Source organism: Amaranthus tricolor, chromosome 5 (genome assembly GCF_026212465.1).
Source record: "Amaranthus tricolor cultivar Red isolate AtriRed21 chromosome 5, ASM2621246v1, whole genome shotgun sequence".
In the NCBI taxonomy this organism is placed as follows: domain Eukaryota; kingdom Viridiplantae; phylum Streptophyta; class Magnoliopsida; order Caryophyllales; family Amaranthaceae; genus Amaranthus; species Amaranthus tricolor.
In genome coordinates, this window is record NC_080051.1 from 24,107,996 (window position 1) to 24,125,555 (window position 17,560).

General features: G+C 31.0%; 1 protein-coding gene across 3 annotated transcripts; it reads right to left on the reverse strand.

Moving 5' to 3' along the window:
* Positions 1-1,358: 1,358 nt before the first annotated feature.
* On the reverse strand, positions 1,359-8,738 carry LOC130813196 (protein STICHEL-like 2). 3 transcript variants are annotated; one of them, XM_057678959.1, is made up of 9 exons: positions 8,575-8,736; positions 8,127-8,213; positions 5,644-7,228; positions 5,351-5,570; positions 4,742-4,927; positions 4,270-4,485; positions 2,944-3,610; positions 2,370-2,427; positions 1,359-1,946 (listed from the first exon to the last, which is right to left on the reverse strand). In XM_057678959.1, the coding sequence occupies exons 3-9, from the start codon at positions 7,171-7,173 to the stop codon at positions 1,872-1,874; spliced, it is 2,952 nt and encodes a 983-aa protein (XP_057534942.1). In that variant the 5' UTR covers positions 7,174-7,228; positions 8,127-8,213; positions 8,575-8,736; the 3' UTR covers positions 1,359-1,871. The 3 variants fall into 3 exon arrangements, with proteins under 3 accessions (XP_057534942.1, XP_057534940.1, XP_057534941.1); XM_057678957.1 differs by having other exon boundaries at positions 1,363-1,946; positions 4,270-4,491; positions 8,575-8,738; XM_057678958.1 differs by lacking the exon at positions 8,575-8,736 and adding an exon at positions 8,394-8,552 and having other exon boundaries at positions 1,363-1,946; positions 4,270-4,491.
* Between the last annotated feature and the right edge of the window lie 8,822 nt (positions 8,739-17,560).

Sequence of the window (17,560 nt, forward strand, 5' to 3'; positions counted from 1 at the left end):
TCAATTAGGTTGATTACAACGTTTATTTTTTGAAAAAAATATGATTACGTTGGGTAAAAATAGCGTAAATTTAACAAAAAAAAACTTTTTTTTATCTACCACGTGGAAAAATTAAAAGATTAAAGTCACCATGTGGATTAAAAAAAGTTTGTCTATCACGTATAAAAGCGAAAAATTTAAGGTTATCACGTGAAATTTCTCAAAAATAAAAAGGTGAAATTATTGGCAAAAAAGAAAATAGTGTAAATTAAATAAGACATATCTATAGAAATTGGAGATTTTTCGTAGGGATGGAAGCCAGATGGGAGGTATTTGGTTGATCCCTTTGATTTTGATATTGCTATTAATAATGATATTTTTTTTCCTCATAATATATTCCTATTAGTAGCAATCTGAAAGGAACAAGAAAGTACTTCCATAGAATTAGATAATAGAGAAAGAATAGAAAATGTTTAATTGTATGAGTTTTTAACAATTTATATTCATTATATTGTTATAATTAGTTTTATAAATTAATTATCATACATTTTTTTTAATTTGTTCTAAGTTGAGCTCATTTGAAATTATTTCCTTAATTCGAGTATATATACACAATTTTTACTAATCATAAAGATTTATTTTCATAAAATATAATCTATAAAATATTTATTGAATATCACATAAAATTATATTTTTCCATAATATATATATATATATATATATATATATATATATATATATATATATATATATATATATATATATATATATATATATATTTCTCCCATATCAAAGTACACAAAAGTTTATTATTCATGGTTTCCAAATATTAATCATATCAACTAATATTCCATTATCGATTTCCTAAACATGATTAGCTAGTTTGTTTTGCAAAGAATGACATAAAATTTCTCAAGCCAGAAGTTGATGCTTAACAAGACGTTCATACTTGGAATTGTATAATTTAGAATGTATTAAGTTAGCTTCTGTAAACTAATGGAGGTTACAAAAAGGCTATGAAGCAATTGGAAGTTTTTCTTGCCTTTGCACATAGCTCAACCAATATAACTATCAATCACTCAATTTAACCAAAAGTTCAATCATATTGTTAAAGCCTAACGATATCAAAATATGTTTACATTTTATCACGCCTCTACACATGAGAATCCTATGGGTTAGAAATGTAAGAAGTTGTCCTCTTTAACTTAAAATGAAAACTAGATGAGATTTAAACATGTGATCATTCTGCCACGTTATTTTATAAGACTATATCAAAAAACCAACTAAACCAAACGCTTGAAATGTTAAATATTTTATACACTATCTAAAACGAGACTATTCATACTCGTCTAAGAATCTTATGTTTGAGGGCTAGATATGCAATAATATCTTAAATATATCTTGTAATACGTTCGATAACCCCATGTTTCAAATTTTAGATTCGCTCTTATGTTGACTCACCTTTGAACAACAAAACAAACTTGAAATCCCACTAATTAATGCAGGAATATAACATAAATACAAGTAGAGCATTTGCTAAAAATGGAAATAATGCATTTAGGTAGCAGTATACTAACATAGGTCACCTTTTCCTTGTTTAATCCAACTAGTATGAGATTTAGTTACATTACCATCCATCTGCTAAAATAGAGTACTTCCTAGTTCTTAGTTAGTTGGTCTCTTAATGTCATAGCTTTTCTGGGAAATGTTAGCATTCTGAGAAAAATGAAGCTTCAAATGTACAAATACAGTACGGAGTTGTTTCTTAGGTTCGAGATCATTCATCTTTAGATCATGCGGGTGTAGTCACCAGAGCTATAAACGGCTTTCTTGTGACAACACGCAAGGTTCCGTATCATAGCCTCACAGTCAAATGTGCTTGTCCGCAACTCTTACTTGGCTGCAGCACAAGGAAGAACCCATTCTACCAGTTGCGATCTCTGTCGTTGATGCTTCATTTGCCAACCCTGCAAGACCAACAATTCTTGCTAAGCATATGTCGTGATTTTATACTTCCTCCGTTCCATATGAATTGCAAGTACAAGATAATGCACTATTTATTCATCATCCTTAATTTGTGATTATTTTTTAATCTATAAGTTAAACATCGTCAAGTGAGATCTTGTTTGATTCATATCAATGCAAAGATTATTAATATCAATTTTTCATAATTTTTTATTATACATAATTAAAGATATTAAGGATTGAATTAGTAATTAGATTGCGTGAAAAGTCAAATGGTACAAGTATTTTGGTATGGAGGAAGTAATTAATAAAACCGTGGACAATATATGTTTCCCACAAGTTCAATTCCTTCCATGTTTGAGTTGAACAACATAAGTATATAATACAAGTATATAATAACACAATCATTTTTCATAGCCTTTTACCTTCTTCATTGAAAAGGGTGGTGTTTTCCAGCAATTCGACTTTGAGTCTTCCGTTTTTCTGCAAGACATGGAACAACTATATCAAGAATACATAAGTGATAGAGTATATAACATATATTGGGGCCTTAACCATCAACATACGCTTTTGGTTGAATCAGCCACTTGACATGGTATCAGAAGCTTCGAATCTCATCCACATCTCTTTTCAAGATAAATAATTAGCACCAAGTATAAGAGAGACTTGTGTAAGTGTTGCATCCACACTTCTAGCGCATAGAGCTCTTGTTTGAGAGCGTGATAAAGTATATAACCTAAGATAGGGCTTTAATATATATTATATACTCTATCAATAACGGTATTGGTGAGAGAAATTTTATTAATATTTTCTCGAGCTACATGAGTTAAAAGGCTGTAATGCAACTATGAACACCTTTTAGATCATATAAAAAGTTTAAAAGCATATTTTTTCACTTCTCTAAACTTCATTGAGACATTTGTTCAAGAAGAATATTAGAGTTAGAACCAAAATACAAAAGCATAAAAGGGTCATACTTAAACAAGATAGGAAACTCACTCATCTTCGTGCCGTGAAATGTCATTGTTGTTGCAACCATTACTTAAGACGTAAGGATAGTCCGTACAGATATACGTATCGAAAGATGCTTGTCGACTATTTTCTTTTGGCTGGATCTTTAAACACTTGTCTCCGGAAGCCTCTTTCTTACTAAGTCTCATAGTTTTCGGAAAGCACTTGGGCTGTTCTTCTTGCTCTTCAGTGGTTAAAATCTTGCATGCTTTTTCTTGCTCACTGAACACACTATCCTGCGAGATTCTGTGAGGTGTCGATGCTCCGGATCTAGCAGTGCTTAGCGCATTTCCATCACTGTTTCTGATAGTGCTAACCATTCTGTGGCTGCAAATATGAGAAACCTGAGACCCACAGGATGAGCAAGTTTCGACATGCTTGTCTCCGATCATGGCTTTATCAGAAGTGAAATTGGAGGCATCGGATAGTCGATCACTTCCACTTTCAGGCGTCTGTGACTTGTGAATTCGACGAGAACAACTAAACAAACTGAAAGATGACCTCTTTGATTTGGCATTTCTAGGGGAGAGATTTATCCTAAGCTCGACATTACATCCCAGTACCGATTGAAGTGAACTTGCAATAAGTTTCCATGAATTCTCGGCCTTTGATGCATGGTCGGGGTGATCAAATTCTAAGTCAGCCACTGCTAGATCTGTGCATAGTATTGATAGTATAAATGAAAATCAGTTTGTCAAAGCTATACTGAAGGATAAGATAGAGATATAACTGTTGGGATGATTTATCTCACATCGATAAATTAATGATGGTGTACAGACTTTATAAGTTATTGCAGCCCTTCATCCCATTGTCATATGGTTTTGAGATGGTATCTACTTTTCTTATACGGTGTGTGCACCTGGTGTTTCCTCGATAATATGCTGACATTCACAGTACATTTTTGATTGACTTTTTGGTTAAGTTGGTCAACTAGTCAAAATCGGTGTTTGGTAAATGACTTTTAGCTGGTTAAATTACCGGCTTTTAAGCAAAAACCAAACATCTACTTTTTTCAGTGACTTTTAATATTTTGACTTCTTTTTCTCTAATAAACAACCAACAAGCAACATATTATTTTTATCAAATATCTTCATATTAACTGACTTAATAGCTAGCAAATCAAATAATACTTCCAACTCATCAAACCAGCAAAAAGTCATTTGCCAAATAGACTCATTCAGTCAAATGGTGAGTAGAGTTGTAATTATTTGGATCATGAGAGATTAAAATTTCAATTAGTTGGAGAGTTTAGTAATATGTTCCTAATTGTTCTTTTATAGAAATGTGAGACCAGTTATTAGAGTATGCATTTACCTTTCTTAACCCATACAGAAGAGAGCTTCCCTCGTCTCCGTAGAAAACTTCTGAGTGAATTTGACTGGCAATTTTCAGTGGCTCTGATCCATGTAGACTCGAGAGCACAACCACTATCTCCTTTTACCATTTTACACAATTCATCATCAGCGCAATCGTACAAGACCAGAGGTTTAGATCTCTCACCAAGGGACGATGTACTGCAACAGTCACCATCTGCAGCTAAAGTAATGTGATTAATTCCAAGTGAAAATGAAATCCTAATCGAAAAGGCCGTATCTTTTAGCGTAATCTTTGCTTTTAACAAACGAACATTGTCAGATGATTCACTAATCTCTTTGCGAATCGCAAATAAAAAAAGCGAATTATGGTCAGTTTTGCGCTATTTTAGGGTCATTTTGAGCAAATCGCGAATATAAAAAGCGAATTAACTGGCGAATTATGTAACATTTCAAAGGAAAATAAAACTTACCTTCAAAATTTGCAGTTCTTACAGATAATCTGGACTCATTTGGATCCGAGAAAGAGGAGTCTATAGAATTGAATTGCAATAGAGCAACAGTAAGCCATGTCGTCTGATTTTTGGACACTCTCAGTTGTTTCTCACTTTCGGATAGTATCTTCAACGCCTGGCGTATCTTCTGCAAATCTGTTTCTGCTGTAGAACAACATTGTCTAACATTAGTCAAGAAAAAAACCATTTGATCCTAGCATCGATTAGTTCCAACTTTTAGTGGTTCATTAATCACGGAAGCAAACAGATAAAGGTTTTTGATTGTGTTCAGCAAAGGGTCTATTTTTGGCAGGGGGTTAGGGGCTATGTGTTAGCGGTCAAAGTAACGTTCCGATACTTCTTATCTTAGAATACTATAAGTTATAACGTTCTGAAAACAACTACATGCACAACCGAATGCTAGCTAAATTGTTACTTTATCACACGATGATATTTTTTTCTAAAGTAATGTTTTAGTCTCTTAACCACTAACAGCTATTTAAACTGTTGCGTTGAACATGGTCAAAGTCAATATCCCAACAATTTCTCGGAGTGTACAACAAAAACTCGACAAATGGCACAACTTACAAGCATGTTTTCTCAAGAAATTTCTCCGGGTTTCTGACTCTTCTTCCTGGAATTTCCCAGCAAGAATATCCATTATGATGTTGGCTAGTTGCGATATAAGTTGCATAGGATCAATCCTCGAACTCATCAGTTCCCTCGCCTTTTTGACCGTATTTGAAGTGTCCGCGGACAGAGCAAGGTCAAGTAAATCTAAAAGATCGTCATCCGAAACACTTCCAATCTGCATACAAAAGGTTCAGTTTATTCCAAGCACAAAACAACTAGGCAGCCAAACAAAATCTTATAATACTCACAAGTTCATAGGCCAGTGTCATAGTAATCTTGCTGCCCAACAAACTCAGTTGATCAAGCATCATTTCAGCGTCTCGCATCGAGCCATTAGACTTGGAAGCAACAAATTCCAAAGCAACCCGATCAAACTCTAATCCTTCTTCCTCGCAAATTTTACCTAATCTACTAACAATATCAATGTCCTTTAATTTCGGAAAGTGATATCTTTGAGACCGTTCCACCACGCGTCTTGGCAGCTTATCCAAGTCAGCCGTGACAATCACAAAGACAACATGTTGCGAGAAACTATCTAGGCTTGTTATAAGAGTTGCCCATGTTTCACCTCGAAGCAAATGACACTCGTCCAAAATAAACACTTTAAATTTGGAGGATATTGGAGGTAAAGTCGCACTTTTCATGAGGGATCTCATCCTACCAGCGCGGTTTATTCTCACAGGATCAACTTCCTTAACATCTCTACTCCGACCCGCGAAGTATAACATACATTCTTGGCACGCACCACATGGCTTTTGCTCCTCCAGCGATAGACAATTCAAAGCAGCGGCAAAAATCTTCGAAGCAGAAGTTTTTCCAGCACCACGAGGACCGTGAAATAGGTATAAGGAAGTGATTCGTCCTTTCGAGATAGCTCCCAAAAGTGACCTTGCTGCCACATTTTGTCCAACCAGTTCATCAAAAGATTTCGGCCTAAACTTTTGACTTAAGCTCCTAGGACTTTCGGAATAAGGAACAACTTCACTATTAATGTGCTTCCAGCCCCTACTCCGTCCAGAAAAATCCGTGTCACCACCTTCTCCTGATATTAATGGATACTCTTCTCCATCGGTAGAGTATCTAGGTGTTCGAGACCAACAGCAAGTTAACCCAAACCCACGATATTCCCTATCTAGCGCTTCAAGTGTGTCATTTCCAAATAGCGATGTACTATGTGTTGAACCGTCTAAGGCATCACTAACACAAAGAGACGGACTGCCTACTCTACTCACATAATCACCTACTGACCCGGGTGACCTCTTATATGCATATGAATGATTCCGGTTTGAAGAATTGATTTTGTTAGCCATAGGAGTCAACCTTACGGTCGAACCATGGTTTGAATCTGTTCCCTCTAGGTGATCATTAGGAGGGGAAACACAAGCTAACTCTAATGCAATTTCGCTCTCAAGCTTGCTTTTTATTCCTGAAACTACGGACCCTGATTTTGCTACAATTTTACTAATGGTTGGCTTGGAATTGGATTTTGGAGTACACTCGATGGATTTGAAATCTTTCACATTTTCTTCTTCTTCTCCACAAGTTCCTAAAATTTTACTTAAATCCCACCCATTATTGCTTGAAATCCCTTCTTGGCAACCATTCCCAAACCTTAAAGATATCCCATTACATGAATTAGTATCCCAATGCAAAGTATCAACTAAAGAAGAGAATTTGCTCATAGAATTAGTTGATGGATCCCTCAATGACCTTACTCTTCTAAGTGCAATTAGAGTTTTTGATATTGGTACATCTACGGAATGCCGCCGCCCATCCATCCTTCAAAGGGTATTATAACATTCAAAACACTCAACAAAGTACTAAAAACCAAACCTGCACAACATAACACCAAATTCAAGTTTTAAAATTTTAGGCAAAATGAAGCAAAATCCACCCAAAAACATAAAAATGATAGAGTTTTAAAGCAGATTGAGCCAAATGAATCAAAACCCACTCCCTAAATGAGGTAATTAGAAAGAAATAGTACAAAAAACATTCAAATTTTTTAAATTAAAAAAAAAGGGTAAAGAAAAATGAAGCAAAATCCACCCAAAAACATAAAAAAGTTACAGTTTTAAAGCAGATTGAGCCAAATGAATCAAAACCCACTTCCTAAATGAGGTAATTAGAAAGAAATACTACAAAAAACAATCAAACTTTTTTAATTTTAAATTATCAGGTAAAGCAAAATGAAGCAAAATCCACCTACAACAACAATGTAAGATTGAGATCACAAATATATCTCGATATCTCGATAAGATAAAATGTGTCACAAAAAATTTGCAGTAAGCAGATTGAGCCAAACAAATCAAAACCCACTTCCCAAATAAGGTAATTAGAAGAAATAGTACAAAAAACAATCAAAATTTAAAAATTATAAAAAAAAATAGGTAAAGCAAAATGAAGCAAAATCCACCTATAACAACAACAATGTCATTGTTTTAAGATTGTGATAAGATAAAATGTGTTACAAAATTTTGCAGTTTTTAAGCAGATTGAACCAAAAGAATCAAAACCCACCTCCTAAATCATAACAAAAAACAAAACCTATTTGGAAAATGAGGTAATTAGAGAGAAATAATACAAAAAACAATCAATGAACAGTTATGAATAGAAACAGAACACAGTTTGATTGATCATCTCTAGAATGCAGCATAACCAAAAATGGAAGAATAATCAAAACAAAAAACATGAACAGTAGAAAAGAACATTACACTATTTCCAGTACTACCTTTCAATCAAGCAAAGCATCTACACAAAGCAGCAGTTTTTCCTCTATTTTTCTCCAGTAACCCAGAAAAAAGAACCCAAATAAAACCTGAAAAATACTCCCCACATTAGAAAAATGACCAAAAGTTGTAATCTTTGTTAGTTATATACATCATCTAAGGGAAAAATACAGAAAGAAAGAGATAAATTTGAGAGGAAAAAATGGAGGAAACATGGAATCTAACTAATACTACCATATTAAATCATTTTGTTATATAGTAAATTGTACCTTAATAAAAAAAATAGTACTAATTATGAAAGGACAAAAAAGTTTGAATAGAAATGGCATTGAAATTCTGAGTTTTTTATGTTCACGAGGGGCGAGAAAATCGGTGATAGAAAGAGAAACAAAAATCAAAATTGGGAAGCAAATGAAAGTAAACCCCTACAATATAGAATAGAATTCTTACCTAATCTAAATGCTTGATTTTCAACACTAAAAGACACTTAAAATCAGCTTCTCTTAGCTCTAGAAAAACAAGCAAGAAAATTAATCAAGAAGAAGATGAAAAAAAAAAATTTTTTTTTGAGTATTTTTTGAGTTCAATGGTTATGTACGAGTACTTTCAACTTTGGAGTAAAATACTTTGTCGCTTTGAGTTTGCTACTTAAAACTGACATTAATATTAAAAAGTACTTTTAGTTTATTTGACTGAAATTAATAAAATTTAGAGAAAGTAATATTTGATTGTTTAATGTCATTAAATGTTTTTTTATCTCGGGTAAGATTCGGGTTGAATATATACAATATTACTCTTGTTTGTGACAAAACTAATAAAAAGATGGTACTTTTAGAAAATTTTAAAAAAAATATTACCTTTATTCTACTGAAAATGTCCCATTTATTTTTCACCAAAAGTAAATAAAAAAAGAAAATATAAAAAATTAGAAAAATGAATAAAAATAAAAATTATAACACATTTTGACCAAAAGCATAAATAATGAGATCATGGGATGAGAGCTCATTATTAGTACTTATTTCGTTTGATTATAATTGTAATTGATAGTGCTTTTTCTCAAATAATATATTACAATTAATTGCAAATATTTTAAAAAATAATAACATCAATTATTTTTAAAAAATGAGGGAAAATAATATGGTTTTGGGGGAAGTAGAGCAGAGAAATATCAGAACCCAGATAGATTTTGCAGAAGTGGGGAGAGATTGAATACAGAAGGGTATTTTGGTAAATTCAAAATACTGACAGTTTTAGAGTTAGTTTGGCTTTTTTTGTGAATAAGGGAGTTCCATAAAGTGGGACCAGCAAAATCCATGCTTATTTTAGATTAGTGTTTCCAACACTTTTTCTCTTGCTGCTGGATAGAGTATAGATGTACTAGCAATGTAAGTAATTTATTGACTTTATTGAATTACAGTAGGTAAAAATAAAGGTTGAAACTAATATATTTACTATAGCCTAAAAACGGAAACAATGAATAGTTACTCTGTCTCTGCAGTATCTAAAACAAATAATTAGTAATTTAGGGCTGGTTTTAGGGATGGTCATGGGATGGTTTTGGAACGGGTCTAGCAAAATTCGGACTTAGATCCTTTTATTTTTTATAGATTTAAATCCGAATTTGGACCCTAAGCCTCCAAATTTTTCAGACCCAGACCCAAACCCTTCAAATTTGATGGGTTTAGGGTCCTTAATGGGTCTCAAGAAATTTCTTTGATTTGACACATTTAAACCTTTTGTAAGTCATTCGCGTATTTTACAAATATTTAATACTAATTATACATCCATAGCGTCATATATATATATATATATATATATATATATATATATATATATATATATATATATATATAGAAAAGTCACAAAATAGTAAGATTATAAGACAATTTAATACTAATTTAATACAAATATATATATATATATATATATATATATATAAAGGGTCTGGATCCAGGTCTGCGGGCGGGTCCAAGGACCGGGTCTAGAGGTAGGGTCTGGGTTCGGGTCCAAGTCCTAACTCTCGGACTCGGATTTGGACCCGCCAACTATTTTATAGATTAAAATCCGACCCGGATCCGATCGGTCTCAAAAAATAAAACTCAAACCCTTAAAAAGGGACGGATTTAGGGCGGATCCAACAAAATCCTGGACACATGACCACCCCTAGCTAGTTTCAATTGATGATAAATGTTTATAGAGTAAAAAGTCAAATTAATGAATAAAGATAAGAAGAAATATAAAATAAACTAATTCAAATACTTATTAAAAAAGTAAATTTAAATTAAATTTAAAAAGAGGAATAAAAAAAAAATTATTTCCATTGTTCAAAGGAAAAGTATTCCCCTGAACCCCAACCTTCCCAAGGTAAAAATTTATGCCGTGAAATGAGAGAATCAATTGTTATTATATCTATTTTTTAATTTTTTTAACCAATTTTTCTATCATTTTAACAATTAAATTCAGTTAATATTCTAATTAATTAACTTTATTTTGCTACTTTGACTTTTATTTACTTTTTTACATATTTACACTTAATCCAAATAGGCCCTTAATGTGAATCACTACATTGCGTGGATATAATTAAAAGTGAAAAAATGATTAAAAGTAAAGAAAAACTACTCCCTTCGTTTTTTTTTGATCTTCTACTTTGTATTTTTCACACATATTAAGGAAAATAGAATATTTGGATTGTAGTGGGTATTATTTTAATTAAACAGTAGTGTGAAGTAATGATTGTATTGGAAGTATGAGGTTGTAGTGGGTATTATTTTAATTAAAGAGTAGTGTGAAGTAATAATTGTATTGAAAGTATGAGAGAGAAAATAATTATAAATAAAAGAAAAGTGGTATATTAAAAGAAAAAGAGGGGTTTTAAGGGGTAAAAGTGGGATAAAAACTTTTTAAAAATAGAAAGTATTTTAAAATGAAAGAACTTTTAAAACTACCATTATAATAATGTGGAAGATAAAAAAGAACGGGGAGTAATTAAAATATAAATATTATAAAGTTAATGAAACGGTAAAAAAGTGAAAAAATAAATAGTAAAATAATGTTGGTTCTGAAATTCTGACATTAGTATGCTATGCTAAGTTGCATATAATTGAGGTCGGTAATCTTGAAGAATAGTGCTGAATTGGTTTAGTAGGACCACTTCGAAGAATTAGTAGTAAATGATGAAGATGATGGTAGTCATAATTCAAATCCTCTTGTTCAGTGCTAACCACTACTTTGATTGGTTCCTTTCTTCTATTTTAATCCTCTACTTTTTCATTTTAGATTTTACATACTAGTACTACTTTTATTGTTAATTTATCTTTTTAAAGTTTAGGTGGATTATTAATGTGCCTTTGTAAATTTTTACAATTTTAAAATTTAATGTGTTTGGATTTAGATTTCAATTTAAAGATAGATGTTCTTTCTTTTCAATTTTGTTTCCCTCTCCTCTTCAACCCACCACTAACGATGAAGCTAGGGTCTCGACTCTCGTCATTATATTATTTTATTTAAAAAAAATTAGAATAGATTGTTGTTTAGTTAAGAACCAAATTATTTAGAATTATGACGAGTTTGAGCACTCGATAGGGGAAACTATTTCTATTCTTGAAGAGAGCAATGATGGGAAGCAATATGGACATTATATGCTAAAAGTTTCAAGCAAAAATTTGCGAAAAAATGGTCAAATAAAGATTGCTCGACCGAGCAAACTAGGGACTTGATTGAACAACATAGCAGATAGCAATTCAATAGCTTTTTGATAGGTTGGTTGATTGAGCTAGTAGGTGTCCCAATCAAGAAAAGTTATTATAACTTTGAATTTATTGTTTTGCACGTGTGAATCTTTTAGGAATTCTTATGTTGAACTTCTCTTATATTGCAAAAAAAAAGTGCTTAGATAGATGTTGCTCGACCGAGCAACATAATAGGTAAAAATTATGTAAGTAGCTTTTTTTATAGGTTGCTCGATCGAACAAGTGGGTGTCTCGATCAAGCAATCATGTCATAACCTCAAATTTGTTGTGTTGCATTCATGAATCTTTTTGGAATTCTTATGTTGGATTTCTTGGACCTTAGGATTATAAAATATATTTTCAAGGTTAGTAGAGGCATGGGGAAGATAGAAAACACTTTTGTTGTTAGACTATTGAATCCTTATAGATAAAGAGGACACTGCTCACTGGTGTTTGTATGTGCTCACTGGTGTTTGTATGTGACAAAGCTCTTGTAAGTGTAAATTGTATTAAAACATTGGTGAAATCATTGTCAAGTGTTAAGAAATAAGAAATAAATTGTAGTAAATTGTTGAATCAATGTCAATAAATAAGAAATCTTTGATTTGGGAAGAGATGCCTTGAGTACCATTAAATTCTAGTCGTCTTGCTCATTTACTCATTTTGCATAATTTATGTTATGTGTGTTGTGTTTTATTTCTTCCCATTTATTTTTTCGCAAATCCCAATACAAATTTAAAAGTTAAATAACTTTAATTGTAAAAATCTAAAAATTATAAAAGTCATTTAATCAAATTAGATCAACTATATGTGAACTAGACCGAATAGAATTAAGCTAAATTTAAGTACTTCATATTTACATTACTATATATCTAAAATTAAGTTATCGAGAATAAAGCCTATATTTAGTTGATTCGATCAATAATTATTTCATTTCATTTCATTTTAACTCTATAAATTTCGATTGAAAAGACTAAAGCATAACATATCTTGTGATAAAAAATAATTAAAAGAAGTTAACTCAATAAAGTACTAAACCCTAAATTGCAATTAGGAATATTGTTGATGTGAGGGAATATAAAAGATTTATATAAAAAGTATAACCACATTAAAAGCATCAAATTTGTGTTGATAACATCTATATCCTAAATATAATGTATTAAATTTATTATTACATCGTCAAATGTTTGTCCTAAAATGGTAATGAATAATGTTATCTACCGTGATCAAACCATGCCAAAACAATGATCAAATTAGGAAACACAAAAAGCGTAACAAGGCTCGATGCGTTTGTAAGCCAACATGTAATAAGTAATCCACATCTTATTTTACGGGTGAGTTTTCGCTTTTTCTCCCTATCCAAACCTGATCATAGTTTTTTATGACCAGAAATACGGAATACACTGAGTGCAATGATAATAATAATATATTCCTTTCATTTTAGTTTTCAGATTACATTTTCGTTAAAAAGTTTTCATAATTTTTTTAAAGGCGTAACTAACAAACTAAAATAGAGAAAATATAATCACGAGTGAGATTCTTATCTTCCTTTGTCTTATAGATTATTATTATCTTCAATTTGCAATCACTTGTTTAATATGAGTCAAACGTATGGTAGAATGAGTGTCAATTTTTTTGAGATATACACAAATTAACACTTTAAAGACGTATTAAAATTTACTTATGTCATGTTTAGAAATAATAATTGCATTTAGAATTTTGGAGTTTGTTCAATTGTTTGGAAAATAAAAAATTTTCAAATTTGAATTTCGATTAAATTTCACCATTGTTTTTAAAGTAGTTAAAGTTAAGAATTTGAGAATGACTACTCAAACCTTGTCATTCTCAAATTCTTCATTTATAATTTTATAATTGAAATCCATAATTTGAAATGAAATACTTGTTTCTAAACGCTACATTAATACTTTTGATGTCTCCATTAAAATAAATATTACCTTTCAAGTAGAATTATGAGTTCAATTTTTCACTTAACTTCTTTGGACTTACCATGTTATTAAAAAATTTACACATTAAAGATATATTTATGTACTCAGGTATAGCAATATTAACGCTTTAAAAATGTAATGACAATCGACACTTTAAAATAAAAATTTCAAAAATATACTCAAAAGTATAATAAAATTAAGACATTAATTATGAGCTTATTAACTACTCATTATCATCATCATCATATCCAATGTATCCCGCTCTTAGAAAACTATAAACAAGGTCTGAGGAGAAAAGCACGGTGACAACTCATACCCATAAAGAAAAGCGCGGCTAAAAAGTCTCCAACTCGAGTAAAAAAATAACTTGTAATCAACAAACCAACTAAATTAATAAATATAACGGTCAACACAATAATTAGTCAGTGCAAATATTGATTTTACTTAATTGAGATGAATTAAATTTATCATTCATTATTACTCCCTCATATTTATTGATTTAGGGACATTACTTTTTTTGGTCAATTTATTAATTACGTCCTATTTCTATTTATATATTTTTTTTTACCCTTTTACCCTTACTACAACTACGCAACAACATATAATATCAATGACCTTTAAGGAAAAAGAGAGTTTTTCATTCATTTTTAAGTGGTCCCTCACCTCTCCTTGATTTTGCTGTAAAACCCAAATGTCCTTTTATCTATGAATATAAGGGAGTATAATTTAACTTATAGTTCGAGAATAAAAAATAAATGTTAAATTAAACAGTGACATTTAATCATAATAATAGAGTATATTATTTAAGAAAAAGATTTAAAGCAAAAAACCGTAATCCGTTTTAGTTTGATGAGCTGAACGGTCTGATAAGGCCTTTCTAACTGAACTATGTGCATCCTATTACCAAACAGGCCGGTGATCTAAATGGGCTTTTGACAAAAAGGGGTAAAAAAGGTGGGATAATTAAAGAAAAAGGCAGGTCAGGTGAGCTGAGAGGTCACGTAGTCGCAGTTTGATTTGTCCCAACAAACATTTACTACACTACAATTGGTATAGACTATAGAACCAGCTTTTCCTTGCATATATTTTTATTTTTAGAGGCAAGTCAGACGAGAGTGCTGGTGCACGGTCATGTATCTCGTGCTACGCAATAAACACACAAATCGCAATCAAGGCCCAAGTTTGGAGTTACATTTGCAAGTTGGGTGTTTAAAAAAAAAATCAAAATCAATCAATTTGATATATTGATCTGTATTTTAAATGACGGGTCATTTTTAAAAAAAATATAAACTGCAAGTTGGGTATTTGACCCTCTTAACCAGGTTATTGTATTATGGGCTACAAAATTGCTTTCATTGGGTACCCATTGACCTGTGAAATATAAATGCACAAATTTCTTTCAAAGCTACAAAATTACTTGTCTGCTGTATACTAATCTGGCAAAAAGAGCAAGAGGGATGGAAGTTCTCGAATAATAGTACTTGTCTAGTTCGGTATCCGGTGTTTCAACCAGATTTATGTGGATGTTCGGCTAATAGGCCGATAAAACAAGTACCCGACTAACTGGATACTCGGCTTTCTGGGAACTAAAAAAATCGGATACTCGGTAGTCGGTTGTGAACGCTGCTATGTGCAACGTCTATATATTCAATGGTATGGGATCCTAAAAATAAGAGTTCTTATATATTATATATCGTACTCAAATACTATATATATTTCACATTTTTTTATTGTTACCCTTCTCTAAAAAATTATCACATGAAAAGAAAGAAAATAAAAACAAATATTACTATAGTATATTGAGATAGAGCATCACGTAATGCCATAGTTGATGAAATTTATATAAAATAAAAATAAGGGCAGCAAATTTTTAAAGTGCATATAATATTTTTGAAATTAAAAATAATATTTTTGAAATTAAAAATAATTATTCGTTAAAAGAGTTATATGACATTTATATCAAAATAATTAACACCAATCAAATACATATAAACTTTGAGATCAAGTAAAAATCTAAATGAATGGAATTTGCGATCGATTTACATAATATCTTACTCTCATTTTTCATTTGTTTTTCTCAAAATAGAATTTACCAATTTTAGTGTTTAATTTTGACTATATAAAAAACATATTCACGTGGAATCATGATAAATTCGTTTCAATATATACTTTTTAAATATTAACTTTTTATAATTTTAAAAACTCACAATTAAAATTACTTGACTTTAAAGTTCTGATTGATCACAAATTAATGTGAGAAACGGTCTCTTTGAGAGACTATCTCTAATTATGCCGGCCCATCATATATTATTTTAAAATATTGTAAGTAGGTATTAAGAATAATGTAAATAGACATTTAAAATATTAAAAATAGGCATTAAAGATAATGTAAGTAGGCATTAAGAATACGATAAATAGAAATTAATCTTTAATGAGTTGAGCTTAAAGTACGTTTCTCAAACAAACGATTTCTCAAGAGACTAACTGTTGATTGATATAAAAAAAATAAATAAAAAAAACAAATAAAAACATATAAAGTACAATTTTGCATAACTTTTTTCATATCGTTGTTTAACTATGCTTAGGGAACATAATCTTTAAAAAATGGAGTACTTCATATAAACATATGTCACTTTTAACTCATAACTAATTCAAACCCAACATAAAAAACTTCAGTATTTTATTGGTCATCAAACCAAACCAAACCAAACCAAACAATCATCCTGCAGTGGCATGAACTCGGACAGTTTTGTTGGGTGTAGCCAGGCAGCATGACTCGAGTCCCTGTATACTCCGGCCAATTCTAAAGTAAGGCAGCTTTCCCCGACCACATCATCTAGTCCTTTATTGGTCCCAATCCCATTCATAAATGGTAAATAACTAATTGAAACAATATTACAGATACAGTACTGTTTTATTCATTATTATCATGTTTGAGTTTCACATGCATTTTGTGGGGATAATATTGGTAGTATACCCCTATCCCTATCGTTTATTTTATGATAGGTCAATTCTTTTCTTGGCTAAGCAATGTAATCTTATCTGTTTAATAAGAGTAGCCTTATTAGCTGTTGTAGCTCCTACATAGCTTCCTTTTTGCTTGATTTTGTAACCCTACTCCCCCCATGCTTTTATTTTTGTTTTGAGACTTGAGACTTGGGACTCTTCTCTTTTCCTACATATTTTTGTGATCAATAGCTACCTCATAGAGTTGAGATACAAAAACTTTCTTTTATTGAGCCTAAAAAAAATAATTTAACTAAAAGTTTAAGTTGATAATTGAGAATTTGCAATATGTTCATACTCTAATACATTATCTCATATGAAAGCCTTTGAGTTAGAAGCGTAGATACACCATATGTATTCTTCATATACGGTACTAAATATTTCACTTGAGATGATGAGAGGCAGATGAGATTCAACCAAAATTATTAAATATTCTAATTATAACCTTAAAGTAATTACTTATGGTCTTAAAGTAATCACTCATTATAATCTTAAAGTAATAAGTTATAACCTTAAAATAATTATTTATAATATTAAAGCTAAGTGACCAATTACTACTTAAAGTGATTACTTACAGTTTTAAAGTAATCACTTTTTTGGAGTTATAAACTGATTGATATAACCTTTAAGTGAACAATTGTGATCTTAATGTAAATTAGAAAAATATGTTAATTGTATGGTCCGTCTCATTGTGAGACAATCTGATATAAAACTTAAAGTTACATATTTTAATCCACCTCTATCCTTTTATTGTTC